The following is a 27,910-nucleotide window of genomic DNA, read 5'->3' on the forward strand; positions in this document are numbered from 1 at the left end:
CATCCATCCATCCATCCATCCATCCATCCATCCTTCCATACATTCATCATCCACCTATCCATTCTTCTATCTGTTCATCCATCCATCCATCCATCCATCCATCCATCCACTCATCCATCCCTCTCTCCCATCCATCCATCCATCCATCCATCCATCCTTCCATACATTCATCATCCACCTATCTATCCTTCTGTCTGTCCATCCATCCATCCATCCATCCATCCATCCATCCATCCATCTATCCATCTATTCCTCCCATCCATCCACTCATTTATCCCTCTCTCCCTCCCTCCCTCACTCCCTGCCTCCCTCCCATCCATCCATTTATCCATCCATCCATCCATCCATCCATCCATCCATCCACCTATCCATTCATCCATCCACCTACCTATCCATCCATCCATCCATCCATCATCCATCCACCCACCCACCGACGCATCCATCCATCCATCCATCATCCATCCACCCACCCACTCACGCATCCATCCATCCATCCATCCATCCATCCATCCATCCATTATCCATCCATCATCCACCCACCCATCCATTCATCCATGCATGCATCCATCCGTCCATCCATCTGTCCACCCTTTCATTCATCCATCTGGGGGTTGGAGACCTGGGAAGCCACTGGACACCCTGCGATGCCCAGCGAAGACGTCCACTCTCTGGAGAAGCACGTCCCAGAATGTGCCCGGCCCGGCCTGATCTTTGCTCCTGGTGAGACATGGACACAGAGGACCCCAGAGGTTTCGTTGGCTCAATTGGTGGAGAGAGATGTGTGGCCAAGTAGCCGAGAGGGAGCTGCCCAGAGGGAGGGAGGCGGGGGTGGCCCTCTGCCCGGCTAACCAGCTAGGGAACTTCTCGAGGGAGAGACGCCATGCCTCGCGAGGGTGCAGACCTGATTGCGTTCACTGGATTTAATCTCCGATGGTTCTACACAGACCTCCCTGAGAGACAAACCTCGAAGATGCTTCAGGCGATCCTGGAGGGTGGGATGCTCACTCCCATCTCCTTATTGGGGAGTCTGGAGGGGGTTCTCCTCGCTCCAGCCCCAAGCTGGCTCCCAGCCAGGCTCTCTCTTGCGTCAGGGCAGTTTCTCAACCCTGTGTGATTAGTGGAGACATTTTCGGTTGTTACGACTGGGACACAGGTCTGGCTCCTGGCGTGTTGGTGGGTGGAGACCAGGGAGGCAGCTCAACACCCTGAGGGCACGGGACGCCCCACGTCCGAGAGGCACCCAACTCCAGGCGTCAGGAGAGCTGAGCGTGGGAAACCTGGGCCCCCCATGAGGCACTTCTTATTCCCCCATCTCTCTCCTCTCTCTCCTCTCCTCTCTCATCTCCTCTCCTCTCTCCCTCCCTCTCCACCCATCCAACCAACCATCCACCCACCCACCTATTCATCCATCCATCCATCCATCTATCCATCCATCCATCCACCCACCCACCTATCCATCCATCCATCCATCCATCCATCTATCCATCCATCCATCCATCTATCCATTCATCCACCTGTCATCCATCCATTTATCCATCCACCTGTCCATCCATCTATCCTCTCCATATCTATCTACCCATTCATCTACCCATCATGCATCTATTCTCCCACTCACCCATCTTGTATCTATCTATCTATCATCTATCTATCTACCTATCATCTATCATCTCTCTCTCTATGTATCTATCCATTTATCTATCATCTATCAATCAATCTATTATCTATCTACCCATTCATCCACCCATCACCCATACATTCTCCCACTCATTCATCATGCATCTATCTATTTATCTATCATCTATCTATCTATCATCCAATTATCTATCTATCATCTATCTATATATCCATTTATCTATCATCTATCAATCAATCTATTATTTATCTATCATCTATCTATCATCTATCTATCACCTATCTAATCTATCATCTATCTATCTATCATCTATCAATCTATCTATCTATCTATCTATCTATCTATCTACCTACCTATCCATTCATCCCACCATCATCTATCTCTCTTCTTCTCATCGAGCCAGAAAATAACCCCGTCTGATGGATGATGGAAGACACCCAGACCCCATTGTGCCCATTACAAATGAGGTTTAGCACCCTTGATGTCCTCTCAGCCCTTTAAAATTCTCGGTGCTGCATATTCTTTCTGTTGTTTTATGAAATTTTTACATTTAAATTTTTTTTGTTCATTGTTTTGCACCATAAAGGTATAAATTCTTTTTTTCCTTTTTTAATTTCAGAGAGAGGAAGGAGAGGGAGAGAGTTAGAACCATCCATGATGAGAGGGAATCATGGACCGGCTGCCTCCTGCACGCCCCCCGACTGGGGATGGAGCCCTCAACCTGGGCATGTGCCCTGGATCTGGAATCGAACCCGGGACCTCCTGGTTCATAGGTTGACGCTCAACCCCTGAGCCACGCCGGCCGGGCCAAAGGTACATATTCGAATGTTAAGCTTCAAAACCAAAATAAAAGAAAATAGAAAATCTCTCCCGTCAGGAGCCTAAATTGTACTGGTTCTCAAAGTGTGAGATGTGGAACCCTAGAGGGGTGTCCCTGAGACCCAGAGGTCCACAGGGTGGGGGTGGGGTGGGGGGTTGCTCAGAATTGCTGTCATAAGAATACAAAGACCTCGCCCTGGCTGATGTGGCTCAGTGGATAGAGCATCAGCCTGTGGACTGCAGGGTCCCGGGTTCGAGTCCCGGTCAAGGGCACATGCCCAGGTTGCAGGCTTGATCCCCAGTAGGGGGCGTGCAGGAGGCGGCCGATTCAGGATTCCCTCTCATCATGGATGTTTCTCTCTCTCCTTCTCCCTTCCTCTCTGAAATCAATTAAAATAAATTTAGATATATAGCTAGATAGATTGCTAGATAGATAGATAGATAGATAGATAGATAGATGATAGATAGATAGATAGGTATAGTTCTACATTGCCTGGTTGGCATGGCTCAGTGGTTGAGCATCAACCTATGAACCAGGAGGTCCCGGGTTCGATTCCCGGTCAAGGGCACATGCCCAGGTTGTGGACTCGATCCCCAGTGGGGGGCGTGCAGGAGGCAGCCGGTCCATGATTCTCTCTCATCATGGATGTTTCTCTCTCTCTCTTTCTCTCTCCCTCTCCCTTCCTCTCTCTATAAAAATCCATTAAAAATAAATAAACACACGACGGTGGTGTTTGCCCGGATGGGTCTAGAAGCGACAGGGGAGGAACCTGCTGGGGCAGTTGGGTTGGTTCAACGGGGACAGGACTCTCCCCCCCCCTCCCTCCCCCTCCCCCTCCCCCTCAGGTGACATTTGCTGAGCAGGTAGCCCAGCCGGAATGATGAGATGGGCCCAGTCTGCAGGACAAGGACGACATGTCGGAACACGTAGGTCCCTGTAGCTCAGCGGTTCTCAACCTTCCTAAGGCTGCGACCCTTGAACACAGCTCCCCATGCTGTGGGGACCCCCACCCATAACATTATTCTCGTTGCTGCTTCATCACTATATCTATATCTATATCTATATCTATATCTATATCTTTATATCTATATCTAATCTATATCTATATCATCTATATCTATATCTATATCTATATCTATATCATCTATATCTATATCTATATCTATATCTATAACTATATCATCTATATCTAGATCTATATCATCTATATCTATATCTATATATCATCTATATCTATCTATATCTATATCTATATCTATATCTATATCTATATCTATATCTATATCTATAACTATATCATCTATATCTAGATCTATATCATCTATATCTATATCTATCTATAACTATACCTATATCTATATCTTTATATCTATATCTAATCTATATCTATATCATCTATATCTATATCTATATCTATATCTATATCTATATCTATATCTATATCTATAACTATATCTATATCATCTATAGCTAAATCATCTATATCTATATCTATATCTATATCTATATCTATATCTATATCTACATCTAATCTATCTATATCAGTGGTTCTCAACCTTCCTAAGGCCGCGACCCTTGAATACAGCTCCTCATGCTGTGGGGACCCCCAACCATAACATTCTCGTTGCTACTTCATCACTATATCTATATCATCTATATCTATATCATCTATATCTCGATCTATATCATCTCTATATCTATATCATCTATATCTATATCTATCTATATCATCTATATATCTATATCTATATCTACATCTACATCTACATCTACATCTACATCTACATCTATATCTATATCTATATCTATATCTATATCATCTATATCTATGTCTACATCAGCGGTTCTCAACCTTCCTAAGGCCGCGACCCTTGAATACAGCCCCCCATGCTGTGCGGACCCCCAACCATAACATTATTCTCTTGGCTACGTCATCGCTGTCATGTGGCTGCTGTTACGAATCGTCATGGAAACATCTGATCTGCAGGATGGATTTTCATGGTGACACATGGAACATCATGAAAGCACAGCGATCGATCACAAAAACAATATGTGATTATAGATGTGTTTTCCGATGGTCTCAGGCGACCCCTGGGAAAGGGGCGTCCGACCCCACAAAGGGGTCTCGACCCACAGGTTGAGAACCGCTGCTGTGGGTCATGGAGGTGGCAGAGTTCCGATCATAATTGCCTGCTTCTCTCTCTCTCTCTCTCTCTCTCTCTCTCTCTCTCTCTCTCTCTCCTCACCTGAGGATATTTTTCCATTGATTATTTTAGAGAGACCAGAAGAGAGAGGGAAAGACAGAGAGAAACATCGATATGGGAGAGAAACACCTCGATGGGTTGCCTCCCGCACGCGCCCCGACCAGGGCCTGGGCCAGGGTGGATCTGCAACCGAGGTCCGTGCCCTTGACCGGAATCGAACCCGGGACCCTTCAGTCCGCAGGCCGACGCTCTACCCACTGAACAACACCGGTCAGGGCAGGACCCCAATTTTCTATTCCTGCCCCTGTCAGCCTGTCCATTTGTGGTTGGTTGATTCGAACCACTCGCCGACGACTGCCAATCAGGACAGTTCACCTCAGGACAACGTCTAAGGGCTTGCAACCCTGGCCTGCATCCTCCCTGTGCCCTGTAATTGATCGATACACGCACGTATTCGCACATTCATTCACACACTCATTGGCCCATGCACACATGCATTCACACATTCATTCATTCATTCACACACTCATTGGCCCATGCACGCATGTATTCATATATTCATTCATTCACACACTCATTGGCCCATGCACACATTTATTCATGTATTCATTCATTCACACACTCATTGGACCATGCACGCATGTATTCACACATTCATTCATTCACACACTCATTGGCCCATGAACACATGTATTCATATATTCATTCATCCACCCACTCATTGGCCCATGAACACATGTATTCATATATTCATTCATTCACCCACTCATTGGACCATGCACACATGTATTCACACATTCATTCATTCACCCACTCATTGGACCATGCACACATGTATTCATATATTCATTCATTCACACACTCATTGGCCCATGCACACAGGTATTCACGCATTCATTCATTCACACACTAATTGGCCCATGCACACATGTATTCACACATTCATTCATTGATCCACTCACTGACCCATGCACACATACATTCACTCATTCATTCATTCACACACTCATTGGCCCATGAACACATGTATTCATATATTCATTCATTCACCCACTCATTGGACCATGCACACATGTATTCATATATTCATTCATTCACCCACTCACGGACCCATGCACACATGTATTCACTCATTCATTCATTCACCCACTCATTGGACCATGCACACATGTATTCATATATTCATTCATTCACACACTCATTGGCCCATGCACACATGGATTCACACATTCATTCATTCAACCACTCATTGACTCATACACGCATGTATTCATATATTCATTCATTCACACACTCATTGGCCCATGCACACATGTATTCATATATTCATTCATTCACCCACTCATTGACTCATGCACACATGTATTCACACATTCATTCATTCACACACTCATTGACTCATGCACACATGTATTCACTCATTCATTCATTCACACACTCATTGACTCATGCACACATGTATTCACTCATTCATTCATTCATACACTCATTGGCCCATGCACACATGTATTCACGCATTCATTCATTCACCCACTCATTGACTCATGCACACATGTATTCATATATTCATTCATCCACCCACTCATTGGCCCATGAACACATGTATTCATATATTCATTCATCCACCCACTCATTGGCCCATGAACACATGTATTCACACATTTATTCATTCACACACTCATTGGCCCATGCACGCATGTATTCATATATTCATTCATTCACCCACTCATTGGCCCATGAACACATGTATTCACGCATTCATTCATTCACCCACTGATTGAACCATGCACTCATTCACCCACCCTTGACCCATGCACTCATGCATCCACTCATTCATTTATTCATTCACACATTTATTCACTGACTCATTCATTGACTCAAGCATGCATTCACTCATTCACTCATCCATCACGCATCTGTCTGCCTACTATCTGTTTCATGCATTCATCCACTCATTCATTTATTCACCAACTCATTCCCCCATGCACACATGCATCCACTCATTCATTTATTCACCAACTCATTCCCCCATGCACACATGCATCCACTCATTCATTTATTCACCAGCTCATTCCCCCATGCACACATGCATCCACTCATTCATTTATTCACCAACTCATTCCCCCATGCACACATGCATCCACTCATTCATTTATTCACCATCTCATTCACTCCTGCTGTTTTTGTTTGTCTTAATCTTTTATTGAGTCAGAGAGGCAAAGAGAGGGAGAGAGAGAGAGAGAAACATCCCTGATGAGAGAGAATCATGGGTCCGCTGCCTCCTGCACGCCCCCTACTGGCGATCAAGGCCACAACCCGGGCCTGTGCCCCGAGCAGGAATAGAACCCTGACCTGCTGGTTCACAGGCCCACCCTCAACCACTGAGCCTGTCCAGCCCGTTCATGCATTTATTCACTCAGCTACTCCTGCACCCGTGCACGCATGCATAGCTTGAAGGCTCTTTGCTTCACTCACCCTGCCTCCAACAAATTCGCTGGATCTCTTCAAGGTCCCAGGCGGGGAGGTTTCCAGCGAGGCCTCCACGCAGACAGTGCGCCGCCGGCTGGCCTGGCGCCCAGAGCCCCGAGGCCATTGCAAACATTTGCTTTAGGGCTGGCTGGTTAAAGGTTAAATGTCCCAACTTAGAAACCAACCGGCGACTCCAGGATCCAGCGCCTCAGGGAGGGGACCTCGAGGGGGCAGGGGCTGGGCTTGGAATGTCAGGCATCTCGGGGCCCCTTCTGCGGGGGGGGGGGGGGGCCTCCCCGGCAGGCAGCAGGCAGCGCGCGCCGACTGGGGCGCAACGGGCGCGGGCTGCGAGGCTTGGAGACCCCCTGCGCGCGCGCGCGCGCGCGAGTCTGGTTTGGGGCGGGACCGGGCTGGCGGAGAGCGGCCAATCGCGGGGCCCTGGACACAGGGCCTCCCTCCCAGGGCCAGCGGAGCCAGAGGCAGCCCGAACGCAGGCGAGGCGCTGGGGGAGGGACGCACGGATCCGGGAGACCCGGGCTACCCGAGAGCGCGCGCGCGCGCGCGCACGGGAGGTGCTGGAGACCCAGGGGTGCGGAGGGCGTGGAAACTTGTTGCGCGCGGTTGGAGACCCGGGGAGGAGGGCGCAGGGGCTGCCCGCGTGCAGAGGAGGGGCGAGGGGAGGGAGGTGGAGAGGCGCAGAGGGGGATCTAAGTTCAAAGAGGTAACCGGGTGGCGAGGGGCGGGGGCGGAGAGAGGGCGCTGGGCCGGGTTGGGGGCCGAGGCCACCTGGAGCCAGCGGAAGAGGGCGGGGCGCAGCGGGAGGTAGAGGAAGGGCAGGGCGGGGACGCGGATGACGCGCAGGGGGACAGGGGGTGAGGGGAGCCCGGGCGGAGAACAGAGGGCGCCCCCCGACCCCCCGAGCGCGGAGGAGGGGGCGTGGGGCGCAGGTGGCACGGAGCGCGCAGGAGGCAATGGCTTAGAGCTGCAGCCACGGGTGTGTCCCGCAGGCCTGGAGCTCGGCGCGGGTCGCTTGGAGAGGACGCGCGCGCTGCGCCCGGCTGCAGGCCCCACGCTCCACGCAACGCGCCCGGGCGCACGTCTCCACGTGGGTGCCAAGGGCGCACGGGCGCACGTCTCCACGTGGGTGCCAAGGGCGCACGGAGCCTCGCACCATGCCCGGTGAGTGGAGAAGCGAAAGTTTTCCTTCCTTCCTTCCTTCCTTCCTTCCTTCCTTCCTTCCTTCCTTCCTTCCTTCCTTCCTTCCTCCTTCCTTCCTCTCCATTTTTTGATCTCAGAGCATCATTGGTGACAGAGAATCACGGACCACCCGCCTCCTGCGCGCTCCCTGCTGGTTGGGGATGGAGCCCGCAACCCGGGCCTGTGCCCTTGACCGGGAATCGAACCCGGGACCTTCTGGTTCCTAGGTCGACGCTCAACCACTGAGCCACACCATCTGGGCTTCCGTTGATTTTTTTATGGAGCGTTTGGAAGGAAAGGGGAGAGACAGAGAGAGGCAGACGCACCCATGGATGGCCACCGAGGTCCGTGCCCTGGATCGGAATCGAACCCGGGACCCTTTGGTCCGCAGGCCGCCGCCGCTCTATCCACTGAGCCAAATGGGCGAGCGCATGTTTGCAGCCTTAAGACACCCCCCAACTTTGGGCCAGACCAGAGCTGATCACTCGCAAGCAACATTCTTTTTAAAAATATATATATATTTTTTATTAATTTCAGAGAGGAAGGGAGAGGGAGAGAGAGAAAAAGATCGATGATGAGAGAGAATTATGGACTGGCCGCCTCCTGCACGCCCCCTACTGGGGATGGAGCCTGCAACCCGGGCCTGTGCCCTTGACCAGGAATCGAACCCGGGACCCTTCAAGTCTGCAGGCTGATGCTCTATCCACTGAGCCACACAGGCCAGGGCTTTTGTTTTTAATTTTTAAGTAGGTTGCTTCCCTGGCTGGTGTGGCTCAGTGGTTACAGAGTGGGCCCCAGGCACCGAAGGGTCTTGGGTTCGATTTCCGGTCAAGGGCACCCACCTGGGTTGCAGGTTTGGTCCCCAACCCTTTTCTGGATGCGAGCATGTGGGGGGCGACCGATCGATGTCTCTCTCTCTCTCTCTCTCTCTCTCTTTTCCACTCTCTTAAAGAATAAATCAATAAAATAATCAGGCGGCCAGTGTGGCTCCGTGGTTGAGCATCGACTTAGGAACCAGGAGGTCACGGGTTCGATTCCTGGTCAAGGGCACAGGCCCGGGTTGGGGGCTCCATCCCCAACCAGCAGGGGGCGCGCAGGAGGCGGCCGGTCCATGATTCTCTCTCATCCTGGATGTTTCTCTCTCTCTCTCTCACTCTCCCTTCCTCTCTATAAAAATCAAGAAAAAATATTTAATAAATAAATAATAAATAAATAAAATAGAAAGCCAGCCACTCGTCATTAAAAATAATAATAATAAATGAATAAAAAACATCAATGGAAAAAGTATCCTCGGGTGAGGATTCACAAAAAAAATAAGTAAAATGAGATGAAATAGGGCCCTGGCCGGTGTGGCTCAGTGGGTAGAGCGGCGGCCTGCGGACTGAAGGGTCCCGGGTTCGATTCCCGGTCAAGGGCACAGGCCCGGGTTGTGGCCTGGATTCCCCCAGTAGGGGGCGTGCAGGAGGCGGCCGATCCATGGTTCACTCTCATCACGGATGTTTCTCTCTCCTTCTCCCTTCCTCTCGGAAATCCATAAAAATATATTTTAAAAAATGAAGATATATTGTAAAAAAATACATTATATGGAAAAGCAAAACGCCTGGAACACCAAAAAGATTCTTTAAACAAATTTAAAAATAACAAGCATAAATAAAAGGAAATAGGGACAGTTGCCACCCAACTGGTGTGGCTCAGTGGATAGAGCGTCGGCCTGCAGACCGACGGGTTCTGGGTTCGAATCCAGTCAAGGGCACGGACCTGGGTTGCAGGCTCCTCCCCGGCCCGGGCCCTGGTTTGGGTGTGTGCAGGAGGCAGCCCATCGATGTGTCTCTCTCTCTCGCATCGATGTTTCTCTCTGTCTCTCCCTCTCTCTTCTGCTCTCTCTAAAAATCAATGGGAAAAATATCCTTGGGTGAGGATTAACAACAAAAAGATAAAATAAAATAAAATAAAATAATAAAATAAAATAAAATAAAATAAAATAAATAATAAAATAAAATAAAATAAATAAATAAAATAAAATAAATAAAATAAATAAAATAAAATAAATAAAAATAAAATAAAATAATAAAATAAAACAAATAAACATAAAATAAATTAAATAAATAAATAAAATAAATAAATAAATAAAATATTATTAAATAAAATAATAAAATAAAATAAATAAAATAAATAATAAAATAATAAATAAAATGAATAATACAAGAAAAATAATAACATAAAATACAATAAATAAAATAAAATAAAAATATATAAAATAATGAAATAATAAAATAAAATAATAAAATTTAAAAAATAATATACAATAAACAAAATAAAATAGTAAAATAAATAAAATAATAAAATAAAGTAAAATAAATAATAAAATAAATAAAATAAAATAAATAATAAAATAGAAGGCAATAAAATGCAATCAATAAAACAATAAAATAAAATGAAACCAATAAAAATAAAATACCATAAATAAAATAACGACATTTTAAAAAAAATAAAATGCGATCAGTAAAATCAGACTGCACATAAAACAGACAGTGAGACGGGGCTGGCAGGTGAGCTGCCCCCCCCACCCCCAGCGCAGAAAGACAGCGGGTGCTGTGTCCCCCCCCGGACCAGCTTGGGGCTCCCGCTCCGCAGCCAAAACCTCGCTGCCCCCCCAAAGCCCGGGGACCCCCGAGAACGGCCGCATCAGCCCCTGGCGCTCGGACACGTGTCCATCAGCTCTGGGCTGGTGGGAAGCGGGGCGGGGTGGACCCCAAAAAAGCCATGCAGCCACTGCCCTCTTCAGGCTGGGCTGGATGCTGCGAGAATCTATTTTTATTTATTTTATTAAAAAAAAAAAAAAAGAAATAGATCTGGCCCTGGCCGGTGTGGCTCAGTGGATAGAGCGCCGGCCGGCGGACTCCAAGGTCCCGGGTTCGATTCCCCAGTCGGGGGCGTGCAGGAGGCGGCCGATCGGTGAGTCCCTCTCATCATGGATGTCTCTCTCTCTCTTCCTTTTTCTTCCTCTGGGACATCAAGAAAAATATATTTAAAAAAAATAAAAAAATATATAAATCTTTATTTGATTTCAGAAAGTGAGGGGGAGAGAGAGACACACAAACGATGGGAGAGAATCGTGGGCAAGCCTTGCAGTGCTGTGTTGGTTCCCTGTTAATCATTTCTTCATTTCAGTGAGTGTATCCTTCATTTCTGACTTTTTTCTTTTTTTTTTTTAAGGAAAACAGCGACCCAATAACTCCCTTCCTTTCTTACTTTCAAAATATATTTTTATTGATTTCAGAGGGGAAGGGAGAGGGGGAGAGAGAGAGAAACATCAATAGGTAGGTAGCTAGGTAGGTAGGCATTAGGTGGATGGATAATCGCTGGCTAGATAGATAAGTGATAACTGGAGGGATAGGTAGGTAGATAGATAGTTTATAGATGGCTGAGTAGGTGAAAAAATAGAGATATATGAGTTCTGATAAACAGATAACAGATTGATGGATACATAGATGATAGGTAGGTAGGTGGATACATGGAGAGATAGAGATAGATAGATGATAGAGAGATAGACAGATAAATGATAGATAATCGATAGATGGTTGAATGGGTAAATAATCGGGACATGGGACTATTAATAAATGGATGGATAACAAATTGATAGTTAGATACATAGATGATAGATACGTAGGTAGAGAGATGGGTGGATGGATAGATAAATACATTGATGATAGGTAGGTACATAGGTAGGTAGGTAGAATGGGTAGATAGATATGACAGGTAAATGGTGAATAGATGATGATGATGATTGATAGATGATAAATAGATGGATAGATAGGTAGATAGATGGTAGATTGATACATAGATGATAGGAAGGTAGATATGTACATATGTAGGTAGGTAGGTAGGTAGGTAGGTAGATAGAATGGATACATAGATAATAGATGAATGAATAAATGAAGATAGATAGATCCTAGATAGATAGATGGATAGTTAGAGATGATGGATGGATAGATAGATGATGGATTGATAGATATAGATGACAGATCAGACGTGGATAGATAGATACATGATAAATAGATGGATAGATAGATAGATGGTAGATTGATACATAGATGATAGGAAGGTACATATGTTCATATGTACATAGGTAGGTAGGTAGGTAGGTAGGTAGATAGATAGAATGGATACATAGATAATAGATAGATAAATGAATAAGTGAAGATAGATAGATCCTAGATAGATAGATGGATAGTTAGAGATGATGGATGGCTAGATAGAGGATGAATTGATATATATATATAGATAACAGATCAGACATGGATAAATAGATGATAAATAGATGGATAGGTAGATAGATGGTAGATTGATACATAGATGATAGGTAGGTACATTTGTAGATAGGTAGGTAGGTAGATAGAATAGATACATAGATAATAGATAAATGAATAAATGAAGATGATAGGTAGATAGATAGATAGATAGATAGATAGATAGATAGTTATAGGTGATGGATGGATAGGTAGATGATAGATGATAGATAGATAGATAGATAGATAGATAGATAGATAGATAGATATAGATGGTGGGTGGATAGATAGATGATGGATTGGTAGATACATAGGTAGATGATAGATATCAATAGATAGATGATAGATAGATTGTAGACAGGTAGATAGACAAGTAGATAGACAGACGGACAGATGACAGAGGGGAGTGTGAGGGACGGTGGATTTAAGAGCTCAAGGCCGGTACGCAAAGATGTATGTCTGTCATCTGTCCATCTGTCTATCTACTTGTCTATCTACCTGTCTACAATCTATTATCTATCTATCAATATCTATCATCCACCTATGTATCTACCAATCCATCATCTATCTATCCACCCATCATCTATATCTATCTATCTATCTATCTATCTATCTATCTATCTATCTATCATCTATCTATCTACCTATCTATATCTATCTATCTATCTATCTATCTATCTATCTATCTATCATCTATCATCTATCTATCTATCTATCTATCTATCTATCTATCTATTATCTATCATCTATCTATCTATCTATCTATCTATCTATCTATATCTATTATCTATCTATCTATCTATCTATCTATCTATCTATCTATCATCTATCATCTATCATCTATCTATCTATCTATCTATCTATCTATCTATCTATCTAACATGATGAGAGAGAATCATGGATCGGCTGCCTCCTGCACGCCCCCTACTGGGGATCGAGCCCACAACCCGGGCATGTGCCCTTGGCCAGAATCGAACCCGGGACCCTTCAGTCCGCAGGCCGATGCTCTATCCACTGAGCCACACCGGCCGGGCCCCGGTGAACATTTTCGAATACTGAGCAGTGACTCTACGTGAGACGCTTAAGGGAGGAAGAGGTGTGACCCTGAGCCCCACCGTATCTGTGGGAGCCACCAGGCGTGTAACAGGCATGTGACAGGCGTGTGGCAGGCATGTGACAGGCGTGTGACAGGCGTCTTTGTTCGCACCCACAGTGTCTGACCAGGCCTTCGTGACGCTGGCCACCAACGACACCTACTGCCAAGGAGCCCTGGTCCTGGGCCAGTCGCTGAGGAACCAAAGGGCCTCCAGGCAGCTGGTGGTGTTGATCACTCCCCAGGTGTCCAGGCTGCTCAGGTAAGACCTGTGCCCACCTGGCTCCTCCTTGGGTAGAAGCAACATCACCTGCGCTCATGGGGGCGGGGGTTCCCCCTGAAATTGTGTTGGTCCTAGAACCCTGGCCATCATGGAATCGATGGGTAGATAATGGATGGGTGGACGGATGGATGGATGGATAGATAGATAATAGGTAGATAGATGATAGATATATAGATAGATGATAGATAGATAGATAGATGATAGATGGATAGATAGATAGATAGATAGATGATAGATAGATAGATAGATGATAGATGGATAGATAGATAGATAGATAGATAGATAGATGATAGATAGATAGAATAGATGAGACATAGGTAGAAAGATAGATACAGAGATTCACAGATACATAAATAGATGGTAGATGATAGATAGATGATAGATAGAATAGATGAGACAGAGGTAGAAATATAGATACAGAGATTCACAGATACATAAATAGATGGTAGATTATAGATAGGTAGATAGATAAATAGATAGATAGATAGATAGATAGATAGATAGATAGATAAAATAGATGATACGTAGGTAGAAAAATAGATATGCAGGTACATAAATAAATTAGATTAGGTAGATAGATAGATGATAGATAGATAGGATGGATGATGGATGTGTGGGTGTATGGATGGTTAGATGGACGCATGGACCGATGGATGTATGGATGGATACACAGGTAAATATAGATACATAGACACAGATGATTAATAGCTAAATATAGAGATGATAGATTAGATAGATAGATAGATAGATAGGATGATGGATGGATGGGTAGATGAAGAGATGGATGGTAGAGATGATAAATGATAGAGATAGATAGATAGATGATAGATAGATAGATAGATGATAGATAGATAGATAGATAGATAGATAGATAGATAGATGATAGATAGATAGAATAGATAATAGATAGGATGGATGATGGGTGTATGGATGGTTAGATGGATGCATGGACGGATGGATGGATGGATGGATGGATGGATACATAGATAAATATAGAAACATAGACATAGATGATTAATAGCTAAATATAGAGTTTGTAGATAGGTAGATAGATAGATAGATGAGAGAATAGATGGATGGATAGATGATAGAGAAATATATAGGTAGATAGGTAGAAAGAATTGATGGATATATAGAAGATAGATACAGATAGGATGGATAGATAGACAAATAAATAGATGCTGTAGTTAGATGGAGGATGGGTGATGGGTAGATAGATGATGATTGATAGATGATGGAGACATTGGCTCCCTGTATCTCTAGCTCGTCCTCAGGTTTCTGTCATCACAAGATAGTCTACGTGATGCCAAAATCGAATTTAACCAAAAATAAATAAACACTTTGTGAGAGAGGCAGATTTCATGTTGCTACCGGCTCACTGCCACATATTTTGCCAAGAGAGGGACTTCCTTAAAGCTACCCTGGATCCGTCTCACTTAAGACAGTTCTGGCCCTAGCTGGTGTGGCTCAGTGGGTAGAGCATCAGCTTGCAGACCAAAGGGTCCAGGGTTCTATTCCCGGTCAAGGCCACGTACCTCGGTTGCTGGCTCCTCCCCAGACAGAGCCCTGGTCCTGGTTCATGCAGGAGGCAACCAATCAATGTGTCTCTCTCACATCGATATTGCTCCCTGTCTGTCCCTCTCCCTGGCTTCCAATCTCTCTAGAAATCCATGGAAACATACGCTCAGGTGAGGATTAACAAAAAGGAAGAAGGATTCATGTTTCCTGTTTCTGAGCAGGGATGGGGATATATACTGTTCCATGATTCTCTACATCTTATGTTTTTTTTCAAAAAAAGTATATTGATTTCAGAGAGGAAGGGAAAGGGAGAGAGAGAGAAACATCCATGAAGAGAGAGAATCATGGACCGGCCGCCTCCTGCACGCCCCCTACTGGTTGGGGATGGAGCCCACAACCCGGGCATGTGCCCTGAATGGGAATCGAACCCGTGACCTCCTGGCTCATAGATCCACACACAACCATCGAGCCACGCGAGCCGGGTGTCTCCGGGTTTCTTGGCAAACGTGTCTTCCAGGGCTATTCTCTCGAGGGTATTTGATGAGGTCGTCGAGGTCAATCTGATGGACAGCGCCGACCACGTCCACCTGGCCTTCCTGAAGAGGCCCGAGCTCGGCGTCACCCTCACCAAACTTCACTGCTGGACGCTCACCCGTTACAGCAAGTGTGTGTTTCTGGACGCCGACACCCTGGTGAGCACCCTGGGAGTGTGGGACCGAGATGGTGCCCTTGGTGAGAAAGCCATGAGACACCACACCTCCTGCCCCCTCTTCAGCAGGCTGCTACCTTGGGGTGGGGTTCCCGTCAGGCAACATGGAACGATTGTGTGTATTTTATTTTATTATTTACTAGAGGCCCGGTGCACGAAATCTGTGCACGAGTGTGGTCCCTAGTGGCTGCCGGCCACCGGCTGGGGCCTTGCTTTGTTTCACGCCACCCCCCTGGTGGTCAGCGCACGTCATAGCAAGTGATCGATCTCCTGGTCAATCGAACTCCCGAGGGGACACTTTGCATATTAAGATTTTTTTATATATAAAGACTAGAGGCCTGGTGCATGAAATTGGTGCATGGGTAGGGTCCCTAGGCCTGACCGGTGATCAGGGCCGATTGGGGCTTTCTGGCTGCTGGCCGGGACCTCCCTTCTCAGGTAGTCAGCCCACATCATAGCGAGCGGTCGAACGCCTGGTCTCCCGGTCGAACTCCCGCGGGGACAGTTTGCATATTAGGCTTTTATATATATAGTTTTTATTAATTTTTATTTTTAAGTCTTTTTATTAATATATTTTATTGATTTTTTACAGAGAAGAAGGGAGAGGGATAGAGAGTTAGAAACATCGATGAGAGAGAAACATCGATCAGCTGCCTCCTGCACATCTCCTACTGGGGATGTGCCCGCAACCGAGGTACATGCCCTTGACCGGAATCGAACCCGGGACCCTTCAGTCCACAGATCAACGCTCTATCCACTGAGCCAAACTAGTTAGGGCTAATTTTTATTTTTAAAAATTATTGTTGTATGTTTTTTAATCCTTGCCTGTGGTTATTTTTTTATTGATTTTTAGGGAGAGTGGAAGAGAGAGGGAAACACAGAGAGAGAAACATCAATGGATTGCCTCCTGCACGCCCCCTACTGGGGATGGAGCCTGCAACCCGGGCATGTGCCCTTGACCTGGAATCGAACCTACAACCTCCTGGTTCCTAGGTTGACAATCAACCACTGAGCCACACCAGCCAGCACTTGATTGGCTATTTTTTTTTTGTCTGTAGTGAGAGCGTCTTGATTGGCTATTTTTTTTTTTTGTCGTCTGTTGTGAGAGCAACCATCCTGGGGCTCAGACCTCCTCTGATGGACAGTTTGCAAGGAGCCAACCCTGTCTGGCCCCTCCTCAAGCCCCTCCCTCCTTTCTCACCTGCGAAACCGGAAGCCACAGGGGGTGGGGCGTGGCTACAGGTGACCCCTGCTCTGATTGACAGGTGCTGTGCAACATCGATGAGCTGTTTGAGAGGAGCGAGTTTTCCGCCGCCCCCGACCCGGGCTGGCCTGACTGCTTCAACAGCGGGGTGTTCGTCTTCTGGCCGTCCCTGCGGACACACCGCCTCTTGCTGCAGTATGCCGCGGACCACGGCAGCTACGACGGTGCGTGAGGGACAGCTGGGATTTTGGGGGGACCCAGACCCCCCTCTTCTGCCTGGGAATGAATGAAAATTTCAACACAAAATGCCCTAGGTGGTGTTGCTCAGTGGATAGAGCTATCGGCCTAAAGACTGAAGGGTCCCAGGTTCGATTCCTGGCCAAGGGCACAGGCCCGGGTTGCAGGCTCGATCCCCAGTAGGGGGCGTGCAGGAGGCAGCCGATCCATGATTCTCTCTCCTCATGGAGGTTTCTATCTCTCTCTCTCCCCCTCCCTTCCTCTCTGAAATCAATTAAATAATATCTATGTGTATAAAAGGCTATTATGCAAATTGCCCCCTCGACTGGGATTTCGACCGGGAGTTCGACCAAGATGGCGAGGCCGGCTGGCCCACCTCCCGCGGCCCCTCCCCCTGGCCTGCCCTGCCCCCGATCGGCCCCAATCTTGGCAGGCCAGCCGGACCCCACCCGTGCACGAATTCGTGCACCGGGCCTCTAGTTTATAGATAAAAGAAATGAATTTTTTTTAAAAAATAATGAATAGTATACCATAAATAGTCATGTAGTCATGGCATTCCCTACTGGTAATCGATACAAACGAATGATGTTGGTTGATGTCTCGCTTTGAGACGAGGATAACGTGTTAGTGGGCAGAGAGGAGAAGTGTGCTTGGTGACCTCGGATGACCTTCAAACGTCCCTCGCATTCTTTTTTTTTTTTTAAAAATGTATTTTTATTGATTTCAGAGAGGAAGGGAGAGGGAGAGAGAGAGAGAGAGACATCCATGAGGAGAGAGAAACATGGATTGACAGCCTCCTGCACGCCCCCTACTGGTTGGGGATGGAGCCTGCCACCCGGGCCTGTGCCCTCGACCGGGAATCGAACCCTAGATCCTTCAGTCCGCAGGCCGACGCTCTATTTACTGAGCAACACCGGCCAGGGCTATTGCTGGTTATTAATAAAAAAGGGCGGAGGTTGATGTATGTCGCACTTTGAGAGAACAGTCATGTTTGAGCAGGCAGAGAGGAGACACGTGCTCATTGACCTTGGATGACCTTCGGACGCCCTCGTTAACATGAATGTCTCCGTTCACCGTTTAGGGGCCGATCAGGGCTTGCTCAACAGTTTCTTCAGCAGCTGGCCGACGGCCGACATTCAGAAGCACTTGCCCTTCGTCTACAACCTGAGCAGCAGCCCCGCGTACACCTACAGCCCGGCCTTCAGACAGTAAGTGCTCGCACGGGCCCAGTCCCAGGTCTGACTCTGTGGTATAACCACCTTGCATCAGCTTTTGAAATTTTATTTATTTTATTTTTTCATTGATTTCAGAGAGAGGAAGGGAGAGAGAGAGAGAGAGAGAAACATCACAGATGAGAGAGACTCATGGATCGGCTGCCTCTTGCAAACCGGGCACGTGCCCTTGACCGGACTCGAACTCGGGACCCTTCAGTCCGCCGGGCGACCCTCTATCCGCTGAACCAAACCGGCCGGGGGAGCCTTTGAATTTTTGAAACGTGTTTTTGTTGAACTTCAGGGACAGGAAGGAGAGAGAGAGAGAAACAGGAATAATGAGAGAGGATCATGGATCGACGGGCTCCCTTCCTACTGGAGGTCGAACATGATTGACAGCAGGAATCTTGGTGTCCGTCCATAGACACGTGGACAGAGACGCCGTGGGACATGTATGTGCCGTGCCCGCACAGCCAAGGGTCCGTGAGCGGGAGGAGGGGCGGCGAGGAATTAAAGAATAGACAGATAAAGAGAATACAGCTGGGGCTTGGTGGACCTCCTGTGCCTGGAGGTGGCCACAGAAAAGAGGAATCCAGCCACCAAGCTGAGCCGTTACTTTATAGTCAGAGGAGAACAAAGTGGTGGCCAACGTAGTTACAATGTTCTTGTGAGTTTCGCTTGTTTTGGCAGCACTTGCTGCACCTCCCACAGCCCATTCGCTACCCAGGAAGGATCTAGGGCAGCGGTTCTCAACCCGGGGGTCGAACGAACCCTTCCACAGGGGTCGCCGAAGACCATCAGAAAACACATCGATCATCACATACTGTTTTTGGGATGAATCACTACGCTTTCACGATGTTCCATTTGTAACAATGAGATTGGGGGTCGCCACGACATGAGGAGCCGTATGAAAGGGTCGCGGCGTTAGGAAGGCTGAGAACCACTGATCCAGGGGGTGGCTGTAAGGTTAAACTTAATGAAGCTTAAGAGGGCTCAGCTCTCCAAGCTGGGACGTGTGTGTGGCCCTGCCACAGGTCAATTATGTGAGGCTGAACTCTACAGCCGCTCCGGCCACATGTACGCAGTGGAATATTACTAAGCCATGAAAAAGGACTAGAGCTTACCATTGGCAACAGCGTGCCTGGACCTAGAGGGTGAGATAAGTCAGACAGAGAAAGACAAATACCAGGTGATCTCACTTGTCTGTGGAATCTCAAAATAAAATAAATGAACAAATAAACAAAACAAACAGAGGCAGACTCGGACACAGATCACAAGCTGATGGTTGCCCGAGCGGAGACAACGGAGAAAATGGAATACAAAAGCAAACCAAACATCAAAGTCACCGACCACAGGAAAACCAACTCAATAAGAATGTTTCCGAGTGTTGGGTGTGGTGGTAATTGAGAAAATATAAAAGGACTGAGAAGGGGAAATTCATAATCTTGTAAAAGAAGCTTTTTTTTCCAGTTTTTTTGGGGTTTGTAGTTTGCATATGTATCATAAAAGCTATTTTTTTTTTTGTCCCTGTTGTTGCTGTTATTTTAAAAAATGGATTTCAGAGAGAGGAAGGGAGAGGGAGAGAGAGAGAGAGAAACATCCATGATGAGAGAGCATCACGGATCGGCTGCCTCCTGCACGCCCCCTACTGGGGATGGAGCCCGCAACCCAGGCACGTGCCCTTGACCGGGAATCGAACCCGGGTCCTCCTGGTTCCTAGGTTGACGCTCAACCACGGAGCCACAACGGCTGGGCTGTTGGTTGCTTTTTGAATGTGTCTGTCCACTCCCCAGTGGAAATCTCCTGTGCGTTTCCTTCTCAGGTTCGGTTCGAGGGCGAAGGTGGTCCACTTTCTGGGCCCCAAGAAGCCGTGGAGCTACAAGTACAACCCTCAGACGGGCTCGGTGCTGGAGGAGGCCCCTGGGACGGCCCCCCAGCACCAGCTGAGCTTCCTGAACCTGTGGTGGAACATCTACCACCACAGCGTCTTGCCTCTGTACGAGCGCATCCCGGACGAGCCACGGCAGGCGTCGCCCGGACACACGGTAAGTGGGGGGATCCCCTCGGAACACAGGGGTTGAGAATCGAGTCAGTCCTGCCGGCCTGGCTCAGTGGTTGAGCATCGACCTAGGATCCAGGAGCTCACGGTTCGGTTCCCGGTCAAGGGCACAGGCCCGGGTTGCGGGCTCGATCCCCAGTAGGGGGCATGCAGGAGGCAGCCGGTCCGTGATTCTCTCTCATCACGGATGTGTCTCTCTCTCTCCCTCTCCCTTTTTGAAATCAATAAAAATGTACCAAAAACAAATATAGGAACACACAATTATGTGATCAGACCTAACAGCTATGTATATAAAAGCCTAAGGGATTCTTATGACCGAACGGTGAGAACGTCCGGAACGACTGGTCGACCAGTTGCTATGACGTCCACTGACTACCAGGGGGCAGATGCTCAATGCAGGAGCTGCTCCCTGGTGGTCAGTGTGCTCCCACAGCCAACGTCCCACACTCTGTTTTTTTAAAAATATTTTATTGATTTTTTACCGAGAGGAAGGGAGAGGGAGAGAGAGTTCGAAACATCAATGAGAGAGAAACATCGATCAGCTGCCTCCTGCCCGCCGCCCCCTGGGGATGTGCCCGCAACCTAGGTCCATGCCCTTGGCCGGAATCGAACCCGGGACTTTTCAGTCCGCAGGCCGATGCTCTATCCACTGGGCCACACCAGCTAGGGCCCCACACTCTGTTTTTCCGCCAGCTGGCAGGCCCCTATCGGCCTGGCCCTGATCAGTCCTCATTGCCAGCCAGGCCTAGGGACCCCACCCATGCAGGAATTCGTGCACCCGCCTCTAGTATTGAATAAATATGGATACTCGAGTTGGGGAGCCGTGCCCACACAGAGAACGGGATGGGTCTTAGGGCTCTGAGGTCAGTCCGAGAGTTGAAAAGTCGTGAGGGAACCCGGATCATTGTGTCTGTCCATTTTTCTGTGTGCAGAATGCTCTCCCGCGCGTTGAGGTGCCGTGTGCGAATTCAGCCGCCACGGCTCCTGGGGAACCTTTGGAGACGCCCACGGTAGTGAATGAGACCCCACTTTCATCTGAGGCAGCCCCTTCAGGAGACGTAAGTACCAGCACCCCACACAGAAAGGTGAGATGGGACGTCAGGCATGGGGCCCGGCCAGTGTGGCTCAGGGGTTGAGCACTGACCTAGGAACCAGGAGGTCCCGGGTTCGATTCCCGGTCAAGGGCACATGCCCGGGTTGCGGGCTCCCTCCCCAACCAGTAGGGGGCGTGCAGGAGGCGGCCGACCTATGAGTCTCTCTCCTCATGGGTGTTTCTCTCTCTCCCTCTCCCTTCTTCTCTTTCTAAATATCAATAAAAAATATTTTTAAAAGCCGGGTTGGCGTGGAAGGGACAAAAGAAAGAAAGAAGGAAAGAAAGAAGAGAGAGAGAGGAAGAAAGAGAAAGATTCGCTAATTAAGTTACAAAAAATATTTTTTTAATATTTGGCTACAGTTCTAGCCAGTGTGGCTCAGTGGATAGAGCATTGGCCTGTGGACTGAAGGGTCCTGAGTTCGATTCCTGCTCAGGGCACATGCCCGGGTTGCGGGCTCCATCCCCAACCAGTAGGGGGCGTGCAGGAGGCAGCCGGTCCGTGATTCTCTCTCATCCTGGATGTTTCTCTCTCTCTCTCTCTCTCTCTCTCTCTCTCTCTCTCTCTCTCTCTCTCCCTTCCTCTCTGAAATCAATACAAATATATTTTTTAAAAAATAACTAATTACAACGGCCAACCCAGACCCGCCAGGTTTGCAGAGGGAAGAGGAAGAGTGGTAGAAAATGAGCTTTTCTGCTCGTTTTTCCGTCCTCCTGGCATTCATTCAGGGAGCTCTCCCGTCTGAGCCTGCATCTGGCCCAGGAATGTCTGGGCTGAGTTAAATATAGGGCGTGAGCCGCTCCAGGAATTCCAGGAATCTGCCCTTCAGCTCCTAGGGTATGTAGAGAGCTGCTCTCTCTCTCTCTGTCTGCAACTAGTGAGCCAGGCTTGTTACAAGATTTTTTTAAAAAATCATCCAAAAAACACTCTTTAAATAATAATAAAAAAATAAAAAAATTAAGAAATAAAAAAATTAAGAAATAAAAAAATTAAGAAATAAAAAAATTAAAAATAAAAATAATAAAAAATAAAAATTAATAATAAATAAAAATTTAAAAATAAAAAATAATAAAAATAATACATAAAAATTTAAAAAATAATAAATAAAAAATGATAAATATAATAATACATAATAATTAAAAAAATAAAAAATATAAAATAATAATAAAACAGCCAAAGCCGGTTTGGCTCAGCGGATAGAGCGTCGGCCTGCGGACTGAAAGGTCCCAGGTTCGATTCCGGTCAAGGGCATGTGCCTGGGTTGCAGGCACTTCCCCAGTGGGGGATGTGCAGGAGGCAGCTGATCGATGTTTCTCTCTCATCGATGTTTGTAACACTCTATCTCTCTCCCTTCCTCTCTGTAAAAAATCAATAAAATATATTTAAAAAAAATAAAACTAATAATAAATAAAAATTAAAAATTAAAAAAAAATAATAAAAATAATAGTAAAGAAAATTTAAAAAATAAAAAATAAAAAATAATAGTAAATAAAAATTAAATTAAAAAAATAAAAAATAATAAAAATAATAGTAAAGAAAATTAAAATAAAAAAATAAGAAATAATTATAAATAAAAATAAAAAAATAAAAAATAATAGTAAATAAAAATTAAAAAATTTTAAAAAACCAAAAAAACCCCCACAAAAGGCAAGGCCGAGCTGGGTCGGTAATAGTGAGGAAGTTGGGAGGCTTTTAACAGGATCCGCCATATATTTCATTATTTCAACCCTAAGTCCTCTCGGGATCAGTTTTGTGCTGTCACTGCCCCCTGCTGGCCATTTCTAGAATTTTTCAACTCTGGGTTTTTCCTCCCACCCCTCCCCTCCCCTCCTCTCCCCCCAACTTAATTTTTAAAAAAATTTTTTTTTATGGCAGTAGAGCAGCGGTTCTCAACCTGTGGGTCGCGACCCCTTTGGGGGTCGAACGCCCCTTTCCCAGGGGTCGCCAAAGACCGTCGGAAAACACACCTAGAATCACATATTGTTTTTGTGATGAATCGTGATGCTTTCATGAGGTTCCATGGGCCACCATGACATTGGGGGTCCCCACAGCATGGGGAGCTGTATTAAGGGGTCGCGGCCTTAGGGAGGTTGAGAACCGCGGCAGTAGACGGAGGGGAATGTTCATGGGGTGTTTTGTTTGTTTGTTTGTTTAAATATATTTTATTGATTTTTTTATAGCGAAGAAGGGAGAGAGATAGAGAGTCAGAAACATCAATAATGGGAGAGAAACATGGATCAGCCGCCTCCTGCACGCCCCCTACTGGGGGATCAAGCCCACAACCCGGGCCTGTGCCCTTGGCTGGAATCGAACCCGGGACCCTGCAGTCCACAGGCCGACGCTCTATCCACTGAGCCACACCAGCCAGGGCTTCAATATATTTTTATTGATTTCAGAGAGAAGAAGGGAGAGGGAAAGAGAGAGAGAGAAACATCAGTGGTGAGAGAGAATCATGGATCGTCTGCCTCCTGCACGCCCCCTACTGGGGACCCAAGGATATTTTCCCATTCATTTTTATTTATTTAATTTTTAAAGAATATATTTTTATTGATTTCAGAGAGAAAGGGAGAGAAAGAGAAACGTCCATGATGAGAGAGAATCATGGATCGGCCGCCTCCTGCACGCCCCCTACTGGGGATCGAGCCCGCAACCCGGGCCTGTCCCCTCGACCGGGGATGTTTCTCTCTCTCTCTCTCTCCTCCCTTTGTCTCTGAAATCAATAAAAAAATATATATATATATTTTTAAAAAGAGTTAGTCATGGCCCCAAGTAGATACAAGGACGTTAAGACATGGTTTTGGGTGCGAGCCCCAGACAAGGACGTAGGCGGAGATGTTGGTGATCATAAACTCTCTCCCTCATCGAACCCCTTTTCATCCTGGCGGCAGAGAAAAATATACAATATACGCCCTGTTTTCCGTTGAGCTGTGTTCATTTGCATGAAAATCTGTGCTAATCGCATTTTGTTATTTATTTTTTATTTATTACAGACGACAGGTTGCCCTGAAATCGAGACTCCGGCGGGACTGATGCCTGAGGCAAATGCACCACCTTTTCCCCCATTGGCCGGAGTCGCAGAGCCCCAAACCGCCACCGTGCTGATCATTGAAACAGTTAAGCTCGGCCGTCTCGGTCAGGGGTCCTGGTTCTGTGGGCGTGCCTGTCCATCGACGGCCAAAAAGATGCCCTGTTTTACGTCTGTGGCTTTTCTTTAAATATAACCTAGAGGCTTCGGTACACGGATTCGTGCACAGGTGGGGTCCCTCGGCCTGGCCTGCGGGGATCGGGCCGAAACCGGCTCTCTGACATCCCCCGAGGGGTCCAGGATGGTGAGAGGGTGGTTCTCGGGTGACGCGCCCCGGAATCGGGCTCCCTCCTCTGTGTTTCTGGGTGCGACGCCCGAGAAATGGCAGCTCCTGTGTTGTCTGCCCCCCGGTGGTCAGTGAACGTCATAGCTACCAGTCAGAGCGTCTGCCCTCTGGTGGTCAGTGTATGTAATAGCTACCAGTCAGACTGTCTGCCCCCTGGTGGTCAGTGAACGTCATAGCTACCAGTCAGAGCGTCTGCCCCCTGGTGGTCAGTGTATGTAATAGCTACCATTTGGGAGTGTCTGCCCCCTGGTGGTCAGTGTATGTAATAGCTACCAGTCAGACCGTCTGCCCCCTGGTGGTCAGTGTATGTAATAGCTACCATTCGGGAGTGTCTGCCCCCTGGTGGTCAGTGTATGTAATAGCTACCAGTCAGACCGTCTGCCTCCTGGTGGTCAGTGTACGTCATAGCTACCGGTCAGAGCGTCTGCCCACTGGTGGTCAGTGCACGTCATAGCTACCAGTCACAGTGTCTGCCCCCTGGTGGTCAGTGCACGTTATACCTACCAGTGGGAGCATCTGCCCCCTGGTGGTCAGTGCACGTCATAGCTACCAGTCACAGCGTCTGCCCCCTGGTGGTCAGTGCACATCATAGCTACCAGTCACAGTGTCTGCCCCCTGGTGGTCAGTGAACATCATAGCTACCGGTCGGAGCATCTGCCCCCTGGTGGTCAGTGTATGTAATAGCTACCGGTCAGAGCGTCTGCCCTCTGGTGGTCAGTGAGTGTCATAGCTACCAGCAGGATCATCTGCCCTCTGGTGGTCAGTGTGCGTCATAGCGACCAGTCAGAGCGTCTGCCCCCTGGTGGTCAGTGCACGTCATAGCTACCAGTCAGAGCGTCTGCCCTCTGGTTGTCAGTGCACGTCATAGCTACCAGTCAGAGCGTCTGCCCTCTGGTGGTCAGTGCACGTCATAGCTACCAGTCAGAGCGTCTTCCCCCTGGTGGTCATTGTGCATCATAGCTACTGGCCAGTTGGCCCATCGCTTAAGCTTTTATCTATATAGATATGTTGACTTCAGAGAGGCAGAGAGAGAAACATCCATGATGAGAGAGAATCATGGACCGGCTGCCTCCTGCACGCCCCCTACTGGCGACCGAGCCCACAACCTGGGCATGTGCCCTTGACGGGGAATTGAACCCTGACCTCCTGGTTCATAGGTTGACCCACAACCACTGAGCCACGCCGGTTGGACCCCATGACCTTTCTTAATAGTTTTCCCAGCTGGGACAATCGGACGGCCATGAGCCCGGCCGGTGTGGCTCAGTGGTTCAGCATCAACCTAGGAACCAGGAGGTCAGGGTTCGATTCCCGGTCAAATGCACATCCCCGTGTTGCAGGCTCGATCTCCAGTAGGGGGCGTGCAGGAGGCAGCTGATTTTTATTCTCTCTTATCATGGATGTTTCTCTCTGTCTCTCCCTCTCCCATCCTCCGTGAAATCAATAAAAATGAATTTTAAAAAATGACTACAATTCTCAGAATTCCAAGCCAGACTAACAATGGGCGGTTGTGTCTCTAGCAGCCAGCGGACGAGACAGGAGCTGGCCGGTCGGAGGAATCCGGGCAACGAAACCAGGAGCCCCCTGTGAATGTCACCAGGGACCCCAGGCCTGAGGATGCGCTGGAGGTGGTACCCCCATCCTTTGCTCGCTCTCGGCTCCTGCCAGCCGCCCCCTGCCTTTCCCGGGGCTCCCCGCCTGCACCCACCAGCCGTTAACTCACTTTGTTGAAATCAATCTATATGTATAAAAGCCTAAGCTACCGTGATGACCGTTCGACCAGTTCACCGGTCGCTATGACACGCACTGACCACCAGGGGGCAGATGCTCAATGCAGGAGCTTCCCTCTGGTGGTCATTGCACGCCACACCCAACCTCCCATGGTCCCTACCCCCAGCCGGCTGGCCCCGATCGGCCCTGAACGCCAGCCAGGCTGAGGGACTCCCCCCACCCCCACTCCATGCACGAATTCGTGCACCAGGACGCGCGTAAAAACATCACAAAACAAGAAACGTCTCCTGTCGGCTTGTCGCCCCCAGGTGGACCTGGCTATGTCCATTTCCGAGATCTCCATCAGCGAGAAGGTCAGGGCGCTGAGCCCCGAGGAACAGAGGAGGAAGTGGGAACAGGGCCACATCGACTACATGGGGAAGGACGCCTTTGCCCGCATCCAGGAGAAGCTGGACCGGTTCCTGCAGTGATGCGGGGAGCGCGTGCAGCGGGCGCCGTGGTTCCGTCCGCCATGTTCTGTTGGGTGGACGTCTCCTCTCGTGTCTTTCCGAAAGGGCGACGCTGTTCAACTCCATGCCTGACTTCACGGTTCAACTCCGTGCCTGACTTCATCATTCAACCACGTGCCTGTCATCGTCGTTATTGATGGTTGACCAACCTGAGTGCCTTCCAATAAAAAGCAACGTAGACCGTGAACAACCCAGCTGGAAGCCGCCTGCGGGTCCCAGCTCTCCCACACCTTCTCGCCGTCTTCTCACCTCGTCTGCAAGACGGAGCGGAAAGAAACTTCTGGT

At 47.7% G+C, this 27,910-nt stretch overlaps 1 protein-coding gene across 1 annotated transcript; it reads left to right on the forward strand.

The window, feature by feature from the left end:
* Positions 1-644: 644 nt before the first annotated feature.
* LOC308511015 (glycogenin-2-like) lies at positions 645-27,733 on the forward strand (the record flags this gene model as incomplete). Its single annotated transcript, XM_081081025.1, has 10 exons — positions 645-720; positions 13,826-13,967; positions 16,024-16,198; positions 17,481-17,643; positions 18,738-18,864; positions 20,690-20,912; positions 21,859-22,011; positions 25,008-25,130; positions 26,906-27,013; positions 27,425-27,733. The coding sequence occupies 10 exons, from the start codon at positions 645-647 to the stop codon at positions 27,584-27,586; spliced, it is 1,452 nt and encodes a 483-aa protein (XP_080937151.1). The 3' UTR covers positions 27,587-27,733.
* Between the last annotated feature and the right edge of the window lie 177 nt (positions 27,734-27,910).

Source organism: Myotis nattereri (genome assembly GCF_964212035.1).
Source record: "Myotis nattereri genome assembly, chromosome: X".
NCBI lineage: Eukaryota > Metazoa > Chordata > Mammalia > Chiroptera > Vespertilionidae > Myotis > Myotis nattereri.